The sequence below is a fragment of the Heteronotia binoei genome, chromosome 13, assembly GCF_032191835.1.
Source record: "Heteronotia binoei isolate CCM8104 ecotype False Entrance Well chromosome 13, APGP_CSIRO_Hbin_v1, whole genome shotgun sequence".
NCBI classification, from domain to species: domain Eukaryota; kingdom Metazoa; phylum Chordata; class Lepidosauria; order Squamata; family Gekkonidae; genus Heteronotia; species Heteronotia binoei.
The window spans coordinates 62,090,336-62,107,637 of record NC_083235.1 but is presented as its reverse complement, the minus strand read 5'-3'; the positions used below and the strand labels follow the sequence as shown (position 1 = coordinate 62,107,637).

The window sequence follows — 17,302 nt, the reverse complement described above, 5'->3', positions numbered from 1 at the left end:
TAATGACCCCCCCGCACCGCAGCCCCTTCTCTTCCCAAAGAGAATAAAAATATTTTAGAACTCAGAGTGAAGGATGTGCTCATTACAAACCTCTAAAGAAAAAACTGTTTTTTCACAGAAGTCATTCCTGGCAATGCATCTGATGATCTGAGTACTATTTTGCTCCTTGGGAGGGGGGCAGGGTGAGGAAGTGAGGCAGCACTGAGCCTAGCAATACAGTTTGGAGCCACAAGATGGTGGTGTAATAGCTATGTTTCCTAAATCACCAGAATAGAATGCTGCCTTTTTTGTTGTTCAGTTGCACCGTCAAGTCCGACTCTTTGCGACCCCATGGACAAGTCACGCCAGGCCCTCCTGTCTTCCACCATCCTCCAAAGTCTGCTCAAATTCGTATTTGTTACATCAGTAACGCTGTCCACCCATCTCATCTTTTGCTGATCCTTCTTCTTTTGCCTTCTGTCTTTACCAGCACCAGGATCTTCTCCAGTGAGTGCTCCCTTCTCATTTGGTGGCCAGAGTATTTGAGCTTCGACTTTAGCATCTGACCTTCTAGGGAACAGTCAGGGTTGATTTCCCTTAGGACTGACTGATTTGATCTTCTTGCAGTCCAAGGGACTTTCAAGATTCTTCTCCAGCCTTAGGAAGTAGGAAATAAGAAACAGGCAGGATTCCGGTAGGCAGCTTAATCCAGAGGAGAAAGCAGTGGAGCTGTGCCAGTTGCTTTTAAGTGTAATGTCCAAGGCATGTGGCCACACCCTTGGAGAATGAGCCAACTTCCTGTTTGATTGAGGAGACTTTCACTGCTTTCTAATGGAGTGGGGCTAGGCTGCATCTTGTTAATCCTTCCAGTTGCAAGAACAGGGTACTCCCTTTGGTAGGAGGAGAATACTGTTTGCTGAAAGTTCCCCCTTCATGGGCCCTGAAGACTGGGTGCCATTTTACAGACTAGAAAATACTTCTGAATTAAGGACAAATTGTTGCTTGTTCTGTGCAGAGCTGAGGACTATATGCCCCTTTCCCATTATATTGTTCTGATAATTTTTAAGCTGGTGGCAACTCAGTCAATACTACGAAGAATTTCTGCAAGGTGTAAAGAAGGACCAGTGGTAAGTTGCTGTGGGTTAATGGGCTGGTGCTTTTTATAATGTGCCTGGTATGTACTGGGAAGTGTACCAGTTTGCCAGGGCCTTCCCATCCCTGGGAAACATTTGGCATCTTACTGCCAAAGCTCTCTTGTTGTCTTGCCTTAGAGGTGGGCTGAGGTGTTGCCTGACCACATCTTTACAGCCAGTCTGTTTCAGAAGCAGCTGACATCATGTACTGTAGAGGAAGCTGCGTCTCCTCCATGCTCACCCAGTCTGACAGTGAAGGGTATGTGTGTATTTTACAATGTTCTTTAGTCCACATTACATTGTAATGGGAAATACTTACGCTACTGCAAAAACCATGTAAATTTCTTACTGCTTCTTAGCGTGACTAATGTCTCAGCTGCAGATGCAGTGAGTAGGAGTACTTGTTCATAGGAGTATGTATTTGGCAGAAACCAAGCTGAATAAATCCCTGGAAGACACCTTGTTGGTATTTTTGGGTTATATATTGGGTTTTGGGTTATAGATCAGAGGTCTATATTTGGCTACCAATATAGCTGAACTGAAAAATGTTGATATCATTTGGCTTTTATTCAGGTGCTTTCAGCTATACTGAAACCAAGCTGCTAAGTCAGCCATTTAGACCTAACACCTGAGAAGTGGAGCTGCCTGTCAGCCATACCGTTTAAATGCCTAGCAGCCATTTCAGGGCTCCTTTTCTCTCCCATTACAGAGTGGGGGGGAAGCTAAATGGAGCACAGAAATGGCTTCTTTCCAGGGAAACAAGTCAGCCCTGCAGGTCCTCCTGTCAGTTGATTGGTTTCCCTGGGGTGTCAAACTCACAAGGGCTGGATATGACATAAATGTCACATTGTCAGGCCAGACACGGGCAAACCCAATTAGCGATATTATTTTTTAACTCTAAACACAAACATGCTTTAAACATAAAGACTGTAAATAGAGACCTGCTGGATTAGAGCAGTGGTCCATCTAGTCCAGCATTCTATCTTACACAGTTGCCTATCAGTTCCTCTGAGTCTACACAGTATTCCAGATGAGACATTGTAATACCTGTTGTTCATTTTCAATCCCTTTCCTAATCATCCCTCACTTAAGAGTTTGCCTTTTCTCATTGTTGCAGCACACTGGGTTAGAACATAAGAGAAATCATGTTGGGTCAGGCCAACGGCTCATCCAGCCCAACGCTCTGTGTCGCACAGGAACCAAAACGCAGGTGCCATTAGGAAGTTCGCCAGCAGCTGCAGAACTTCAGAAGCCCTCCCACTGTTGCCCACCAAGCCTCAAGAATACAGAGCATCACCATGGAAGAAATGGCTACTTTGGAGATTGGCTACCATACATTAGACTCCCCTCCCCCCCCCCCAAAATCTGCACTTCTGGCCTTGGAAATGTGGAGAAGGAGGAAATGAGTCAGGATGGGGTGTGTGTGTGTGTGGGGGGGGAGAGAGACTGTCATTATGAGATCCTTGTCTTTGAAGGAATGTTCACCCCCACCCCCTTCTAGCTCTCCCTCTTGGACTTTCCCCTTCCCCAAGATCTGTCCCCTCCAAATGCAAGGCAGGTGGCTCAAAGCAAAAAGCCTCAGCCCAGCCTCTTTGGAAGAAGGTGGCAGTAACTCTTCATATTGCGCTTGACTGGGTGCTTGGCAGCATCCTTCAGGCTGTTCAGTGAGATGGCACTTCTCCTCCCCCCCCCCCCACCCCTTGGGATGTGGTCCAACTTGAGATGCTGCACGAGAGACTGCTCCCCACGACCATGCTTGTCTGAACTGGGTGGGAATTTGTGGAGAAGGGGAATGAGCTAAGATGCAAAGCCCAAAAAGGGAACCCCCAAAGTGGCTGGTGTAGTTGCCAACTCCTACTTTCAGCCTGAAGCCGAATGACAAGAGAGCAAAGTGAGAAAGCTTGCCCAAATAGGCTGGAGTGGAAAGCTCCAAAGGGGGTGGGAGCTAGTGAGCATACAGCAGCAACCCTGAACTAGCAGCCATCTGCGATATGAGTTGGCTTCCCATGTGGAGACTGACAGGTGCCCTCAAAGTGGGGGCTCTCGGTGTCCAAAGAGCTTCCTTGAGAGCAAAGAAGAGTGAAGATCCTGGCATGCAGTCCCTTCCTTTCGACCTCAGCAGCGTGCTCCTCCTAGTGGGGATTGGCTGGGCTATCCCCTGCCTCCCTACCCTTGGGCCCCTCCCCACCTAACCTTTGCCAAATCAGCTGTCCATGCTTTGGGTTGGAAGCTGAGCTGAAAAGGCAGTGACAGGGGAGAGGAGAGGTGTGACCAGACTGGGAAGAATAAAGAGGAGCTGAGGCTGGGGAGCAGAGCACCAGCAGGAAGAAGGTTGCGTATGGGCCAGATAGGGGCAATGGATGGGCCTGTTCATCCTGTGGGCCATATATTTGACACCTTTGCTTTAAACCTATCTTCCCTTCATTCCCTGCTGCTGCAGTGACTCAGGGAGGGTATTTAAACTTTAAATACCTCCCTTTCCTCCCTGCAGCCGCAGCATGCATCATGGAGTGAAGGGAAGGTATTTAAAGAGACTACCTTCCTTTCTCTCCTTGATACATGCCAGTTTTGCTGCACGACTTGGGGAGGTATGGAGCTGAATAAATTCAGCAATGCCACATTTCCCAAGTCACAGTATCCTACTGTTATTAGGATGTGGGCATATTGGTATATATCAATATTTTTAGGTTTAGTTTCCTGAACCTGAAAAATACTCATTTTTTTTTTTTTTGCATACTCCCCTAGGTTCATGAAAAGCCTGGATGAATTATCCTATTTTGTCATAGTGAACCCCTCCCTAAATAAGTTTGATTTGCCTTGTGTGTAAATGCAACAAAACTAAATTAACCATGGCAACAGTCCCTTTAAGAAAGTTTGATTTTAAAGAGGTTAGAAAAGAGCAGGGTGGATAAAAATCAATGGATTTTTTAAAATAGAATGATTTTTGAGGAAAAATCTACCTGAAGATAGTTTTCTATTTAAGATATACAGTCCAAAGGTTATTCATCATGAGATAAGGATTTGTTTTTAGTTATATATCATGCAATATTTAATTTTTTTAATGGTAAATGAATCCCACTAATCCATTCACAATATCATGCTTTCCCAGAGGCTTCTGTAAGATTGTTGGGCAGTTTTTCTGTCTAAAAGATATTATCTCAGATGCTTGGTTTTGCCGTTCTCGAAACTGAATTTGTGCCTGCAGAGATAACATGTCTCTTCACAGCAAAAATGTTATAAAATAAACATCGAGTTAGGAAATCTCAGTCCTATTGGTCCCCTGCAAATCTGTGCACATAGAATCAACCCCTTATCTCTTAAGTGCTAATTTGCAAGAAGTTCAGTGACTATAAGGTTGTTTGGGTGGAATAGGTCTGGATGAGGAGATGTTAAGAGCTAAATGTGCGGCAGGGGCAAGCAGTACAAATGGAAGTGAAACTTTTTGAGCAAAATACTCCAGAAGTCTTGAGCTTTGAATGTATCCTCATGGAAGTGTAAGCAGACCCTATATGTTGTTGTCTTAGTTAAATAAAACAATTTAAATGGTTATCGTTAATGATTATTTTTCTTTCCAATAAAGTACAGTGGAAAAGTTGTCCAAATATGAATGATTAACCTGTTAAACCGAAGATAGTTTCGCTTTGCAGTGATTTCATAATTACCTATATAACGAAAACTAACCTCTAAAGTTATTTACTAAAATGAAACCTCCCTCTGGGTTGTAAATAATTAAGGCCAGCAAGACTTAGCCTTTATGTATCAAGTGTTACTGACTAGTGATTTGATTCGATTTAAATCAAATCCATCCTGGAAAAGAGTTTCTTTTTATGCTGAGCTCTGCTTATATCGAGTGACTGCTTCTATCCTCCTCAGGTTACGAAAACAAGTGTTTGAAATGTGGGGAAGCAGGCGAGTGTGGTCTTCCTAGATTAAGCACACACTCAGGACCACTGTCACCTCCGAAGGGTGATAGTGTTCATTTTCTGGCACTTGCTGCTACCTCATTTGGGAGATACATAGGCTTCAATTTGCCAGGGAAGCCAGCTTTTCGTCTTATGTTGCTTCTGCTTTCCTTCTTGTCAAAGGATCATATTTCTTAGCTATGTGTAGGGGTTTTTTTTGTTTGTTTGTTTGTTATGCAGGAATTAAAGTTAAAGCCACATGGTTTAATCTTATTCTTAAAGGACCTGTGAGAAGAGTGGTGTTGCATTCCTTCAGTCTAATGCAGGGGTGGTCAAACTGTGACTCTGGAGCCACATATTTCCACACATATTTTGTGGCTCTTGAAGCCCCCACCGGTCAGCTCGGAGAAGGCGTTCCTCTTTGAATCACTTCAAGCCAGTCAATGGCTTGGAGAATGTATTTAAAGTTGCTTTCTTTCCACCACTTTCTCCCTCCTGCCTCTCCCCATCTCCCTTCCTTCCTCCAGCACCTGATGTTTATTCTATGTCAGGGGTGGCCAACGGTAGCTCTCCAGATGTTTTTTTGCCTACAAACTCCCATCAGCCCCAGCCATTGGCCATGCTGGCTGGGGCTGATGGGAGTTGTAGGCAAAAAACATCTGGAGAGCTACCGTTGGCCACCCCTGTTCTATGTGACTCTTACATTAAGCAAGTTTGGCCATCCCCGGTCTAATGTATGCGTAGCAGTTTTTCTTCATGATTTGAAACAGGCGTAACACAACCACTATAGGTAATAAAAACAAGAGTCTAATCATTAAAAACAAGAGTCTAATCATTAATTGCTGCTGGCTACGCTAGTTGAACAGCAGTCTGTCGCAGAGTTCCTTTTGGTCTGTGAGTTCAGTTTCTCTGCCTCCTCCTACTTTCTCCTTAGCTGCCTTGATAAATATTTGAAGTTATAAAATTCCAGTCTTTCCAATCTCTCATGTTACATTCTCTGCATTCTTTTCTTTAAAACATCCTTGTGGTGTTTCCCCAATATTTGATGTTTGTTTCAGTTGCACTGTAAGTTACCCTATGTCTGCTGCCTGGTTCAGCCAGCAGGGGGAACGACAACAAAGACAGATTTTTTTTTCTTAAATGAATGGACTTGATTACTCGATGAGCTTCTGCTCAGTTTAAAACTGCTGGAAAGTGTAAGGTTCAGATGCTTAAGTTACTTCTGAGCTGACATGTGGATTTTTATTTTCTTTATTGTAAGCTTCCTTGGAGGCTGACCAGTAGAACCATTTATTTATGTCAGACAAAAATAACCCATTCCATCCTTCTGAGGTCGGTAAAATGAGTACCCAGTTTGCTGGGAGAAAATGTAGATGACTGGGGAAGGCAATGGCAAACCACCCCGTAAAAAGTCTGCTGTGAAAACGTGACAGCAACGTCACCCCAGAGTCGGAAACGACTGGTGCTTGCACAGGGGGCCTTTCCTTTCCCAGACCGTTTATTTACATCATTTATACCTTGCCTTTCTCTCAGATGTGGACCCACATTGGTTTACATCATTCGCTGCTCCCATTTTATCTTGACAAACCAGTCTGTGATAAAGGCTAAGCTGTTAATCAACAAGCTTCCCCAGCGGAGTGGATGTTCAAACTTGGATCTCTGAGATCCTAGCCCAACCACAGTGTAACACATTGACTTGGAAAGCCATAACGTTCTGTGTGGTGAGTCTGGATCATCCTGAGAAATATAGTTCTGTGGATTAGTAACTTCTGGTTTTCTAGTACTCCTAAATCCTTTACAGACGTTACCAGGAGCTTGCCAATCAAACATATTGGGAACAGGGGCAGCATGCATATATCCCATGTATGTACATGTGAACACAACCTGTTGGTTCATGCTTGTTGCACCTCAGGACCCACTGTAAATTCACACCTTGCTCCCGTTCATGCAGTACGGTGATTGTGGCGGATGGTGTGCTCTCTCTCAATATACACGGTTGGTAGTCTTCAGGTCCATGCAGTAATGGTGTCAGAAAAGGGGTCTAGAGTTGGGAGGTGCACAAAAGTACTCATGCTTTAGACCCAAGAGGACTGTTGGCTGCACAAGACGTAAAACGCTAAGTGGTAGAAAAGGCCTGTGCTGGAATCTCAGTGTAATGTGAAGTGATAAGACAAGTCTCCAAGACTTCAAATTGCTGAGGTCAAATATATTTACTGGGATTAATCTGGAATTAGCTACTTTCCATCCCGTGATGTTTTGATACTAAGGAACTGGTTTTACTTTAGTTTTAGTCATATGCGTTTCTCCCTGTTTGATCTAGTTTAGGGGTGTGCATTCAGGTCTACCTGAGCCAGAAATCTACCCCAAAATACCTTACTGTTAGTTTTCAGGTAGATTTCAGCATCCCAAATGTGTCTGGGTCTCAGGAATACATCAGGAAACTCCTGGAAAAAAAAGCCTCTGGATATATTCTGGAATTAACAGGCAGATCTGAAAAACAGCAGAGAGTCTGGAGCAGATTGCTGTAGCCTCTGTTTGTCAGGCTTCTACTGCACTTTAACTGCAGCAGACAGGGACGGCCCAAGGGCATGTGGCGCCCCTGACAGACTCACTGTCTGCCGCCCCCTGCCCTTGGGGGCCCTAGGCGTGTGCACACCCCAGGCTAGGCCGCCCCCTCCGTTCCCTTATGTGGCACCATGCTCTGATGCCTGCCTACCCCCCTGGCGTGTTCTGAGAAGCGCTGCTAGAATCACCCCTACCCGTTTAGATGTGGCCGGGGCATCTCCGTGCTCTCTCTTGAGTGATGAGGGGGGGAGCAAAGCCACTTCCGGTGGTGAGGGGAGAGCAAAGCCTCGTTGAGCGTTCTCTCAAGAGGGAGCGCAGAGATGCCCAGGCCACATCTAAAAGGGTAGGGGCAATTCTAGCGGTGCTGCTCTGAATGCACCGGGGCGAAGGAGTGTAGCACGGCGCTGCAGGGGGAGGCTGGATGCGGCAGCATGGTGATGGTGGCATGGTGGGGGGAAGGACAAACTAGGCATTTGTCTTGGATGCTGGACAGGGGAGAGCCCAATTTGGTGCCCTCCTCCTGGCGCCCTAGGCAAATTCCTAGTTTGCCTAGTGGGTGAGCTAGCCCTGGCAGCAGACAGCCTGAGGATCAGCCTGGGTTGGTGGTGAGCAGACTTTTCCTGCTGGTTTGGCTTGGGGGTGGTTTCTCATGCAGCTCAGTTTAAATCAGGTCTCTGAAGAAGCCAGCTGCAGGATCTGCTCTGCCACTGGAAACAGATTGCTCCTGCAGGCTGGGCTTTGCACTGGCTTCTCCTGAAACCCAAGTTGTATCGGGCTGCAGGAGAAGTGAGCCCAGTCGGGATATTCTGTGCTGCACAGTGCAATATGCTTTGTGCAGCGCAGCAGCTTCTGGGACTTAACTTATCCTGCAGCCTAGTTTAAACCAGACTGCAGAAGAAACAAGCCCAGCCAGGATTGGCTGTGCCCACAGGGAGCAGATTGTTCCCTGATGGCTCAGCTTTGTGCTGGCTTTTTTTGGAAATTAGTATTTTTCTTCTCGTGTCTATTGGACCTGAAGACATTCAGGATTTTTTTTTAAAAAAATAAATCCTGGATCCAAATACTGCACCAGTATCGGGATCTGGACTTTTTCGAATTCCCCAAAAATTTTCAGGTCCAATAGACCCAAACAAAAAACTGGTTAAAAAAATATTGCATGCCTCTAATCTAGTTTCCTCTTGCATTATATAAATGGAAGACTTAGTACTTTATCCAGGAGTTGGTAAGTTGGCTGATGTTCTATGGCAGGGGTCCTCAAACTTTTTAAATAGGGGGCCAGTTCACTGTCCCTCAGACTGTTGGAGGGCCGGACTGCCGTTACTGTACAAGGCCGCAGGCTGTCAGTTCTCCGTCTTCTGCATCTCTCTCCCTTCCCCACACCACACACCCTGGCCTGGGAACTCACCTCACCTCGGTATCACCTCACACTCTGTCTCCGCCGCCTCAGCCCAGTGCCGGAAGTGTGCGTTGCTAACGCAAATTTAGGTCGAACATCACTTCTGGTCTGATTTTGCCATAACCCAGCGGGCCGCATCTGGCCCGCGGGCCGTAGGTTGACGACCCCTGTTCTATGGGTATGATTTCTAGAATTCAAGCATTCCATACTTCAGGTCTCTTTGGCATCTGTTAGTGTTGGCAGCAATTTAGCCCTCATTCTGATCTTCTTAGAAGTAGCAGCGATGAAGGGAGGAGGCAGTTTGGGAGAGCAGCAATCTCTCTGCGCAGCATCCTTGTAAAAAGCTCAAGACCGCTGGGCTTCCCTTCTGCCACCACCACAGCAAGGAAGTTCTAAAGCCTTTGAAAGCCTGCTGTTGGAGAACACAACCTCAGATTTCTTCCAGGCTTCCCAGAGAATTTCCTTGAATACAGTGACTTCATATGTCCTTTGCAGCATGTGGACGTGTTGGGGGTATGCAAAGTTGATAATAGCAGCTGTATTAGCTGGTCTCGTTTAGCCTTGGGTGTTCAAGAGGGCAATCCACTGTACCAAGTGCCCGTACCCCTCTTAGGCAGCTGCTAACTCTGACCTGCCTGCATTGTGAATTGTGGAGCACAAGTTGTGGTATAAGTTAGCATGTAATAGAGAGCAGAACTGCGAGGAGCAGGTATATCGCTCTGTTGGATTTCTTTAGCACTTGATAGTGGGGGCTAGGTGACAGTCCACAAAAGAAAACTTTGTTTCAGCAACAGCTGGCAAAGTGCTGGCAGTTGCTCATGAGCATGGGAATGATTAGGCTTGGAATATTTGCAGTCTTCCCATGGAAGAACCCTTTTCCAAGCTGATCTCTTAACACTGAAGAACAGTATCTTGAGACCTCTCTTCACATTTGAATAAGGAAGCTTCTCCTGCTAGCGCTTGCAGGTGATAATTCATGTCCTTGTGTTTCATTCTAGATATACGTTGTACTTGCAAAGATGGCTGAACAAGAACCTACCCCTGAGCAGCTGGCCCAGATTGCAGCTGAAAATGAAGAGGATGAGCACTCCGTCAATTACAAACCCCCTGCCCAGAAGAGCATCCAGGAGATCCAAGAACTAGACAAAGATGATGAGAGTTTGCGCAAGTACAAAGAGGCCCTCCTTGGAAATGTAACCATTGCTGCTGGTGAGTTCCTGCAGGGTGTATCTGTCTGTAAAAGAACAGGGCTGTTTAGATTACCCCCTCCCTTCAGATTACCCAGTGTCTCTTTGAGGCAGGTCTTCTTTCCCATCTGGGTACAGGTGAGCAATCTAGCTGGCCAGCGCCCATGTGTGAGTGCCAGCGCAAGGCTGGCACCCCAGGCAAGGCTCCGCCCTGTGGCCCGCACCTTCCCTCCACTGCAAGCCTGGCAATGTGGTGCATCTTCTGTGTCTCAGAGTATGCGTGCCTGCTGCTGGGCTGCTGTTGCTCCACCTCCTGACTTCCGGAAGCCAGGAGATGGAATGATGGCAATATGCATCAATATGCAAGCCCGGCGGCAGCGTGCTCTGAGGCGCAGGAGGTGCACCATGCCACTGGGCTTGCATATTTCTCTTGCCATGGAAGTGAGGGTGAGAGGGAGGGCAGAAACCGGTGCTCTCCCCCTGGGCTGGCGCCTAAGGCTGCCTGTTGGACATGCCGGCCCTGTAGCTAGCCAGAGTTGGGCATTAGGATCTTGAAGATATGTGGGTGGATCCAGCCTAAAAAGGACCATCTGAGAGAGATTAGCAGTTTAGTATATCTAATGCACAGCAATACACTTATGTGTGTTTGAATAAGTGGCACATATCAAATAGGCTTGCAATTAGAGTTAAAGCAAAAGGAATCTTAGTTTGAGGTTTGTCTTTGTGGAAGAACCTGAAATGGCAGGACTGTCACTGGTCAGTAAGACAGAGTGGTAGTTAAATTTGAGATAATTTCATGTTTCTCCAAAATCTGTTTCTAGAAGGTTGAAATCTTTAAAATGAAAGTAGAGGATTCCTAGCGTTTCAGGTATAGTATATCACAGGGGTGGCCAAACTGTGGCTCAGGAGCCACATGTGACTCTTTCACACACATTATGTGGCTCTTGAAGCCCTCATTGCTCTGTTGGCTAGCTTGAAAAAGACATTTTTTCTCTTTAAATCACTTATCCAAGCCAAGCTAGCTGGCAGCTTGGAGAATGCATTTAAAGTTAAAGTTGCTTTCTTTCCACCTCTCCTCCCTCTCTCCTATTTGCTTTCCTCCCTCCCTGTCTTGCGGCTCTCAAAACATCTGATGGTCATATCTTGCAGCTCTCAGACATGTGACTCTTAAGGTAAGCAAGTTTGGCCACCCCTGGTATATCACAAAGAGGCCTTGTAGTAATTAAAGAAGCTGCTTGTATCTGCAGTGATCAGTTGAGCGCACAGAGGACTGGTCTGCATACCATCTAGTGTTGAGGTGTCAGACTCATTTGTTATGAGGGGTGGATCTGACATAAATGTCATTTTGTTGGGCCAGGCCATTCTATAAAACATAGCACAAGGTACTGGAGATATAAACTTTATAAAGATGATTTCATATGTCGAATGGCAATAGCAGGTGAATGATAATAGCAGGCTTGATTGGATTAGGTGTGATATGTGGAGGTGTAGTAGGCATGAAGATGCCAGCGTTAGTAAGGAGACAGGGCACGTAGGTGTCCGTTCCATCCAGGAGGATGCAAAGAATAAATGGACATCTGACCTTAGAAACCACAATATTAAGTTGTTGACCTAAGAGCAGCAGTGCACTTACAAAATAATGTCAAAGAGATAAGAATGAGACTGCTGAATTGCCGTTGATAATTAAGCTCAAGACAATGCAATCCTGCTGGACCGAGCTGAGAGCTAGTTTTCCTGTCTCATTACTAATGTGTGCTATTATCATTTGGTATCTGAAATCACTCCAGTCTCCAAGATAAACGGACCAATCCAAATGTTCTAATTTCTAATCAGGTCTTTTTGAAAGAAAATAAAATCTAGAGAGGAACAGAGAAATCCAGTCTCTCTCTTTTTTTTAAAGACTAGGCCAAAATCATTTCCTCAATGTAAATTTTCTTTGTCAGAAGAATCCACCCATCCTCCCTCTGAAGAAGTGTGCTTGTGCACAAAAGCTCATATCTCAAATGAATCATGGCTTAAATCGTAAAACTGTCATGAGACTTCTATTCCTCTCTGTCCCTCTTACCCTCTCCTTCCTAAAAGAGGAGGAGCAGTCTCAGAGAAGGAAGCAGAAGCTGAATGTGAGCATGTGTGAGAGAGAGGCTTGTCTTTGTATCTCTCCCCACTGAGGGAACTGTGTGAGGAAGAGAGACAGAGGGGAGGGAGGCAAGAGGCAAAGAGCCACTGAGGGAGCTGGGGGGAGAAGCAATCTATGGTACAACTGCTGCAGAAGCCCTGGAAAAGGAAGTAGGAGAAGGAAGTTGCTTGTGGGATGGATGGATGAGCCCGTGGGCTGTATGTTTGACACCCCTGATCTAGTTCTTTTCTCTCTTCTGTTCTAGATCCCAGTACTCCAAATGTGGTGGTAACAAAATTGACTCTGGTTTGTGCCAGTGCCCCTGGCCCATTGGAATTGGATCTCAAAGGTGAGTGGGTTGCTTCAGAATGGAGATCTGTCCTGTGAAGGCAGAGTAGGCTGCTTCAACAGAGAAGTCTCTGCCCTCAGTATTTTGCACCCATGCTTGCCTTAGAACAGCTAAGATATAGCTGTTCTACCCCTTTGTTGGATTATGAGATGGGAGGGGCATTCTTCAGAGCTAAGCTTCTGAAGAGATTCCACCCCAGCAAAGTTCCTATTGATATAATTTAAGGCTCATCTTTTTTCATATGGAGCAAGCTTGTGTATAAGCCATTTATAGGGCCAGGATTCTTCCATATGACAGTTATTTCACTGCTCCTATCTATCCATTTCAATTTGAGCCCCTCTAGTAGGCTTCCATGTTGAAAATAATCAGATGGTGCTGCCATCATAGTGTTGCTCTTGGTTGTTGTGGGCTAGAAAGATCCCTTGTGTCAGCTGTGGTGCTGAGACTAGAATTTTAAACTCCCTTTTCATGTTTTCTGTGGCCTTGGTGTAATGTTAGACAAGCATTCAGACTACTATAGGAAGTAGAAAAGTAATGTTTGATTAATAGAGATCAAGCTGATATTAAAGGGACTGTCTTGCTCACTGGGGACAGTTTCACTCATTCCTGCCTTCATGCTGTCCAGGTGACTTGGAGAGTTTCAAGAAGCAGTCATTTGTGCTAAAGGAGGGTATGGAGTATCGGATAAAAATCTCCTTTCAGGTAAGACTTATGCAGTGGTAGTTAAGCAAACATACAGGGAGATGGGATCCTTACCTTGTTCTGGCTGTGGGAAGGGTGCTTGTCAGTAATGTTCCCTCTAAGTTGAGTTAGTGTGAGGCAGCTCACCAATTTTTAGCCTCTAGCTCACACATTTTTGTCTTACTTCAGGAAGGATGACCCCGGAGCACACTAATTTATGCAGTAGCTCACAACTTCAATGCCAGTAGCTCACAAAGTAGAATTTTTTCTCACAAGACTCTGCGTCTTAGAGGGAACATTGCTTGTCAGTTTCATATTGGCTGATCTCTTTTGTCTCTTTTAGGTGAACAAGGAGATCGTTTCAGGATTAAAGTACATTCAGCACACATTCAGGAAAGGAGTAAAAAGTGAGTGCTTGCAAAGGGAGGAAGCTGCCCTATATTGTACATCCCTTATCTCCTGTGCTGCTTTCAGGCAAAGAAATGCCATCCCTGTGGCAAAGTCTCTTTGCAAAGGAGCGTTTATCTCCTTAGACTGAAGCCAGATTTCACAGATGGGGCTACCTAATGTGGTGAGAGCATAATTTGTGTTTGAATACGAGCTGCAGAGAAGGCAGAACAGTAAATAGATAGGGCTGACTGTTTAAGGAGGCTCAAATGTTTCTCTTGAAGGAGATGTATTCATTTGTTTCAATAGTCTTTGTTCTTGGCGGTTCACAAGTTGTCACTGCTTTTGTCTTCTTCCAGTTGACAAGACTGATTACATGGTTGGGAGTTACGGGCCACGTGCTGAAGAGTATGAGTTCTTAACCCCTATGGAGGAAGCCCCCAAGGGTATGTTGGCCCGGGGCAGCTACAACATCAAGTCGAAATTTACAGATGATGACAAGACGGACCATCTGTCCTGGGAGTGGAACCTGACCATCAAGAAGGAGTGGAAGGATTAGTCCTTCTAATGCCAAATCCCAAGAATTGCTCAGACAGTGGCTACAGTAGAAACCCCCACCCTGTACCAAAGTGCTGGCATTGGATACCCATCCCCTTCCCCTTTTAGCTCACCAGGAAGACTTCTTGGGTCAACTCCCGTTTCCCCCCTTGAGAATCACTGAAAGAAATTGACCAAACCTACCCTGTCTGTCCCTGAGCACAGAGGCAGGCGTGCTTCATGGCCGCCTCCTCGGCTTATTTCACTGCTGCTTCTAACCCATTGGAATATATTTCAGGCAGGTTCTAAAAGGAAAGCAATGTTCCTGCTTGTTGGGGGGAGAGGATTCGGAGGCAATCCTGTCTCTGGGCAAGAGGTGAAGTACTGAGGAATCATGATTCCATGCAGGCCAGCAACTGCCTGCTGTCCCAATTTGTTTCCAGGCTCAATCATGTCCATGGCCTGCCTTCCCCCTTCCCTTGGCGGGGAGGATAGGCTGGCTTCCCATTTGTGATGGTTTATGTAACCATGATGCCTTAATGTGTGTAACATACATCCCCCAGGGAGGGGCCCCCCCAGACCTTGTTACACTTTTTATATGTGCTCCTATCCCGTCCATACACACATTCCCCTCCCTTCTGTTTGGCATCTCCTTGCCAGACCATAATCCTGCTGATGCTGAATTCTCCCAAGGTCTTAAGCAGGGTTCAGGCTGCTACACTTAACAGGCTCCCCAAAGCCAGGGAAGCATTTGCTTCCAGCGGGGCAGATAGGCTTCGTAGTAGTGCCACCGTCATCTCCTTGTCAGTTCTATCACACCCCAATTGGTTGCAAAGCACTGAAGTCCCCAGGGCAGCCTTTGGATTTCAGGAGTGGCAGATGGATTGGCCTAGCTCAGCTGTTCCTCATCTGATCTGAACAAAGAGCTTGCAATGAGCAAATGGTCAAGAGCAGTGAATGCCTTATGTATTCTGCCTTTGAAATTGTGTGCCTGGCCTGTCAGTATTTATTATTGCCTTGATTAGATTCCTTTCTCTGATGATACCTGAGTAGCCCCAGCAAAACTCCAGTGACCTGGCAGTGGAAAAAGCAGGAGGTGTGCGGAGTCTGAGATCTCTGCTTGCCGGGCAGGCGTGTTCCAGCTTGGCAGTCTTGCTCAGTGGGCTGCTTTGAGTCCCAATGTTGTGCTAGAACTGGGACCAAGTGTGTGGTTCTTTCATAGCTATATCTCTGCCCTTTCATCCTCCTCCCTGCTCCTTTCCTTAGAGGAGATTTTTGTTTGATTTGGTGCATTTTGTAAATCTTAGATACGGTTTAACAGATTTGGAGTCATCAGCTTCCCCTTCTGACAAAATAAAATATTGAAAATGATCGTGGGCTTGATCTCCTTGTGAAATGACTATTGGTAAAGACAGAGCTAGCACACAGATACGCTGTGAAACAGAAGATGCATTGGGGACACTGCAGATTTCATTCTACACTTGCTGTCTTCTAGTGCTACCTCCGCTGGGTTCCCTCACCCCTTCTTTATTTAGCAAAAGCTCTTTTCTCCTGGTCTTGGCTGTTTGGCACATTCCAGTGGACGCTTCAATACATGGAACAATGACTTCCTCTCCCGATTCACAGAAAATCTCTACTGGATAACACCCTCCCCCCCCCCCCTTGTTGCTCTATCATACTCTGTCTTCTGCCAGGGATGTTTCCTGTGCATGTTTCAGCTATCATGTGCTTGACAGAAGTAGTTCTTCATTGAAGTAGTCGCCGTATGTGAAGCTTCTAGAAACATTGGATTATGGCATAGAAAGGAACAACTTAAGCTCCTCTAGTTATAATGTTTTTATTGGGCGTTTTTCCAAATTGCTCAGGTGACAAATGGCTCTCCCCTCCGTCTTGAACTCACAGCAGCCCTCTGGGGTTGCCTGTATGTTGAATGGGTATGATTGGCCTGAAGTCATCCAGTAGACATGACTTCGAACCTGGGTCTCACAAATCCTATGTCAGTGCACTGGCCTCGCTCTTGTCGCTGCTCCAAAAACGTTCAAGTAGAAGTTCCAGTTCCTGGATTTGGTGGGTGAGACATGCAAACCCAAGAGTGTCTGCTTCTTGAGTACTCTGAGCAAAGTGAGTCTGGCAGCCTTGCAAATGAAATAAAGTCTTGCTGGAGTTTTCAGCATCCTGTTTGCAACAGTGACTGCCAACCGTCTTACGTCTGTTTGTATACCCGTACTGAGTATTGAGAGTCTCTGGGATGGACCATGACTGCTGTCTCTGCAGGGGACTCCCAAGGGACAGGATGGGGCGGGGGCATTTCAGTCTACTGGGGGGAGGGCAGAAACTGTGCTGCATAGGCAAGAATCCTTGTGCTCTAGAAACAATTCTTGCACCCTCTGGAAAAAATCCTTATACCTTTGGGTCCAAGGTTCTCCATTTGGACACGGAGACTTCACCAACAACAGATCTCCATTACTGCCAAACACAAAAGATGTACAGAAGGAGTGATGTAGCCATCGTCTTGGATATTCACAAGCAGGACATCTGATGCGTTAGAAATGGTGGTCAGAACATGACTGACCTGCCAAAAAATGCCAAGGAGAGTAGCCTGCAGATTACACACTCCTTGTGAGGTGACTGCTATGTCATGCATTTGCACAGTTGCCTCTCCAGACTCTTTACTTATGAACAGTTCTGTATTGTTTCCAGTGACTCATAAGGGATAGGTGGTAAGCACAAGAAGTTATCTACAGTTCCTTATAAAAGGGTGGAGATGAACTTTCCATGCTGCCTGGTGGTTAAACTGAACAGTAAGGGTAAGTTTAAAACCTAAAGCAGGATGAGAGAGCGCTAATGGAATGGGGGGTGGGGTGGAACAGCAGGCAAGTCAGGGTTTGTATTTTCTCTGTAGAGCGGGGGTGGCCAATGGTAGCTCTCCAGTTCTTTTGCCTACAACTCCCATCAGCCCCAGCCACTATGGCCAATGGCTGGGGCTGATGGGAGTTGTAGGCAAAAAAACATCCGGAGAGCTGCCGTTGGACACCCCTGCTGTAGAGGAAAGGGAAAGCACTATCTCTAG

At 46.1% G+C, this 17,302-nt stretch overlaps 1 protein-coding gene across 1 annotated transcript in view; it reads left to right on the top strand.

Moving 5' to 3' along the window:
- The window catches only part of ARHGDIA (Rho GDP dissociation inhibitor alpha), a 29,804-nt gene extending 14,201 nt beyond the window's left edge, over positions 1-15,603 (top strand). Inside the window, exons 2-6 of the mRNA XM_060252004.1 lie at positions 9,974-10,184; positions 12,544-12,627; positions 13,253-13,329; positions 13,652-13,715; positions 14,055-15,603. Of these exons, the coding sequence (XP_060107987.1) occupies positions 9,974-10,184; positions 12,544-12,627; positions 13,253-13,329; positions 13,652-13,715; positions 14,055-14,254 (636 nt within the window). The 3' untranslated portion in view covers positions 14,255-15,603. The remainder of the gene's footprint in view (positions 1-9,973; positions 10,185-12,543; positions 12,628-13,252; positions 13,330-13,651; positions 13,716-14,054) is intronic.
- Positions 15,604-17,302: the final 1,699 nt, after the last annotated feature.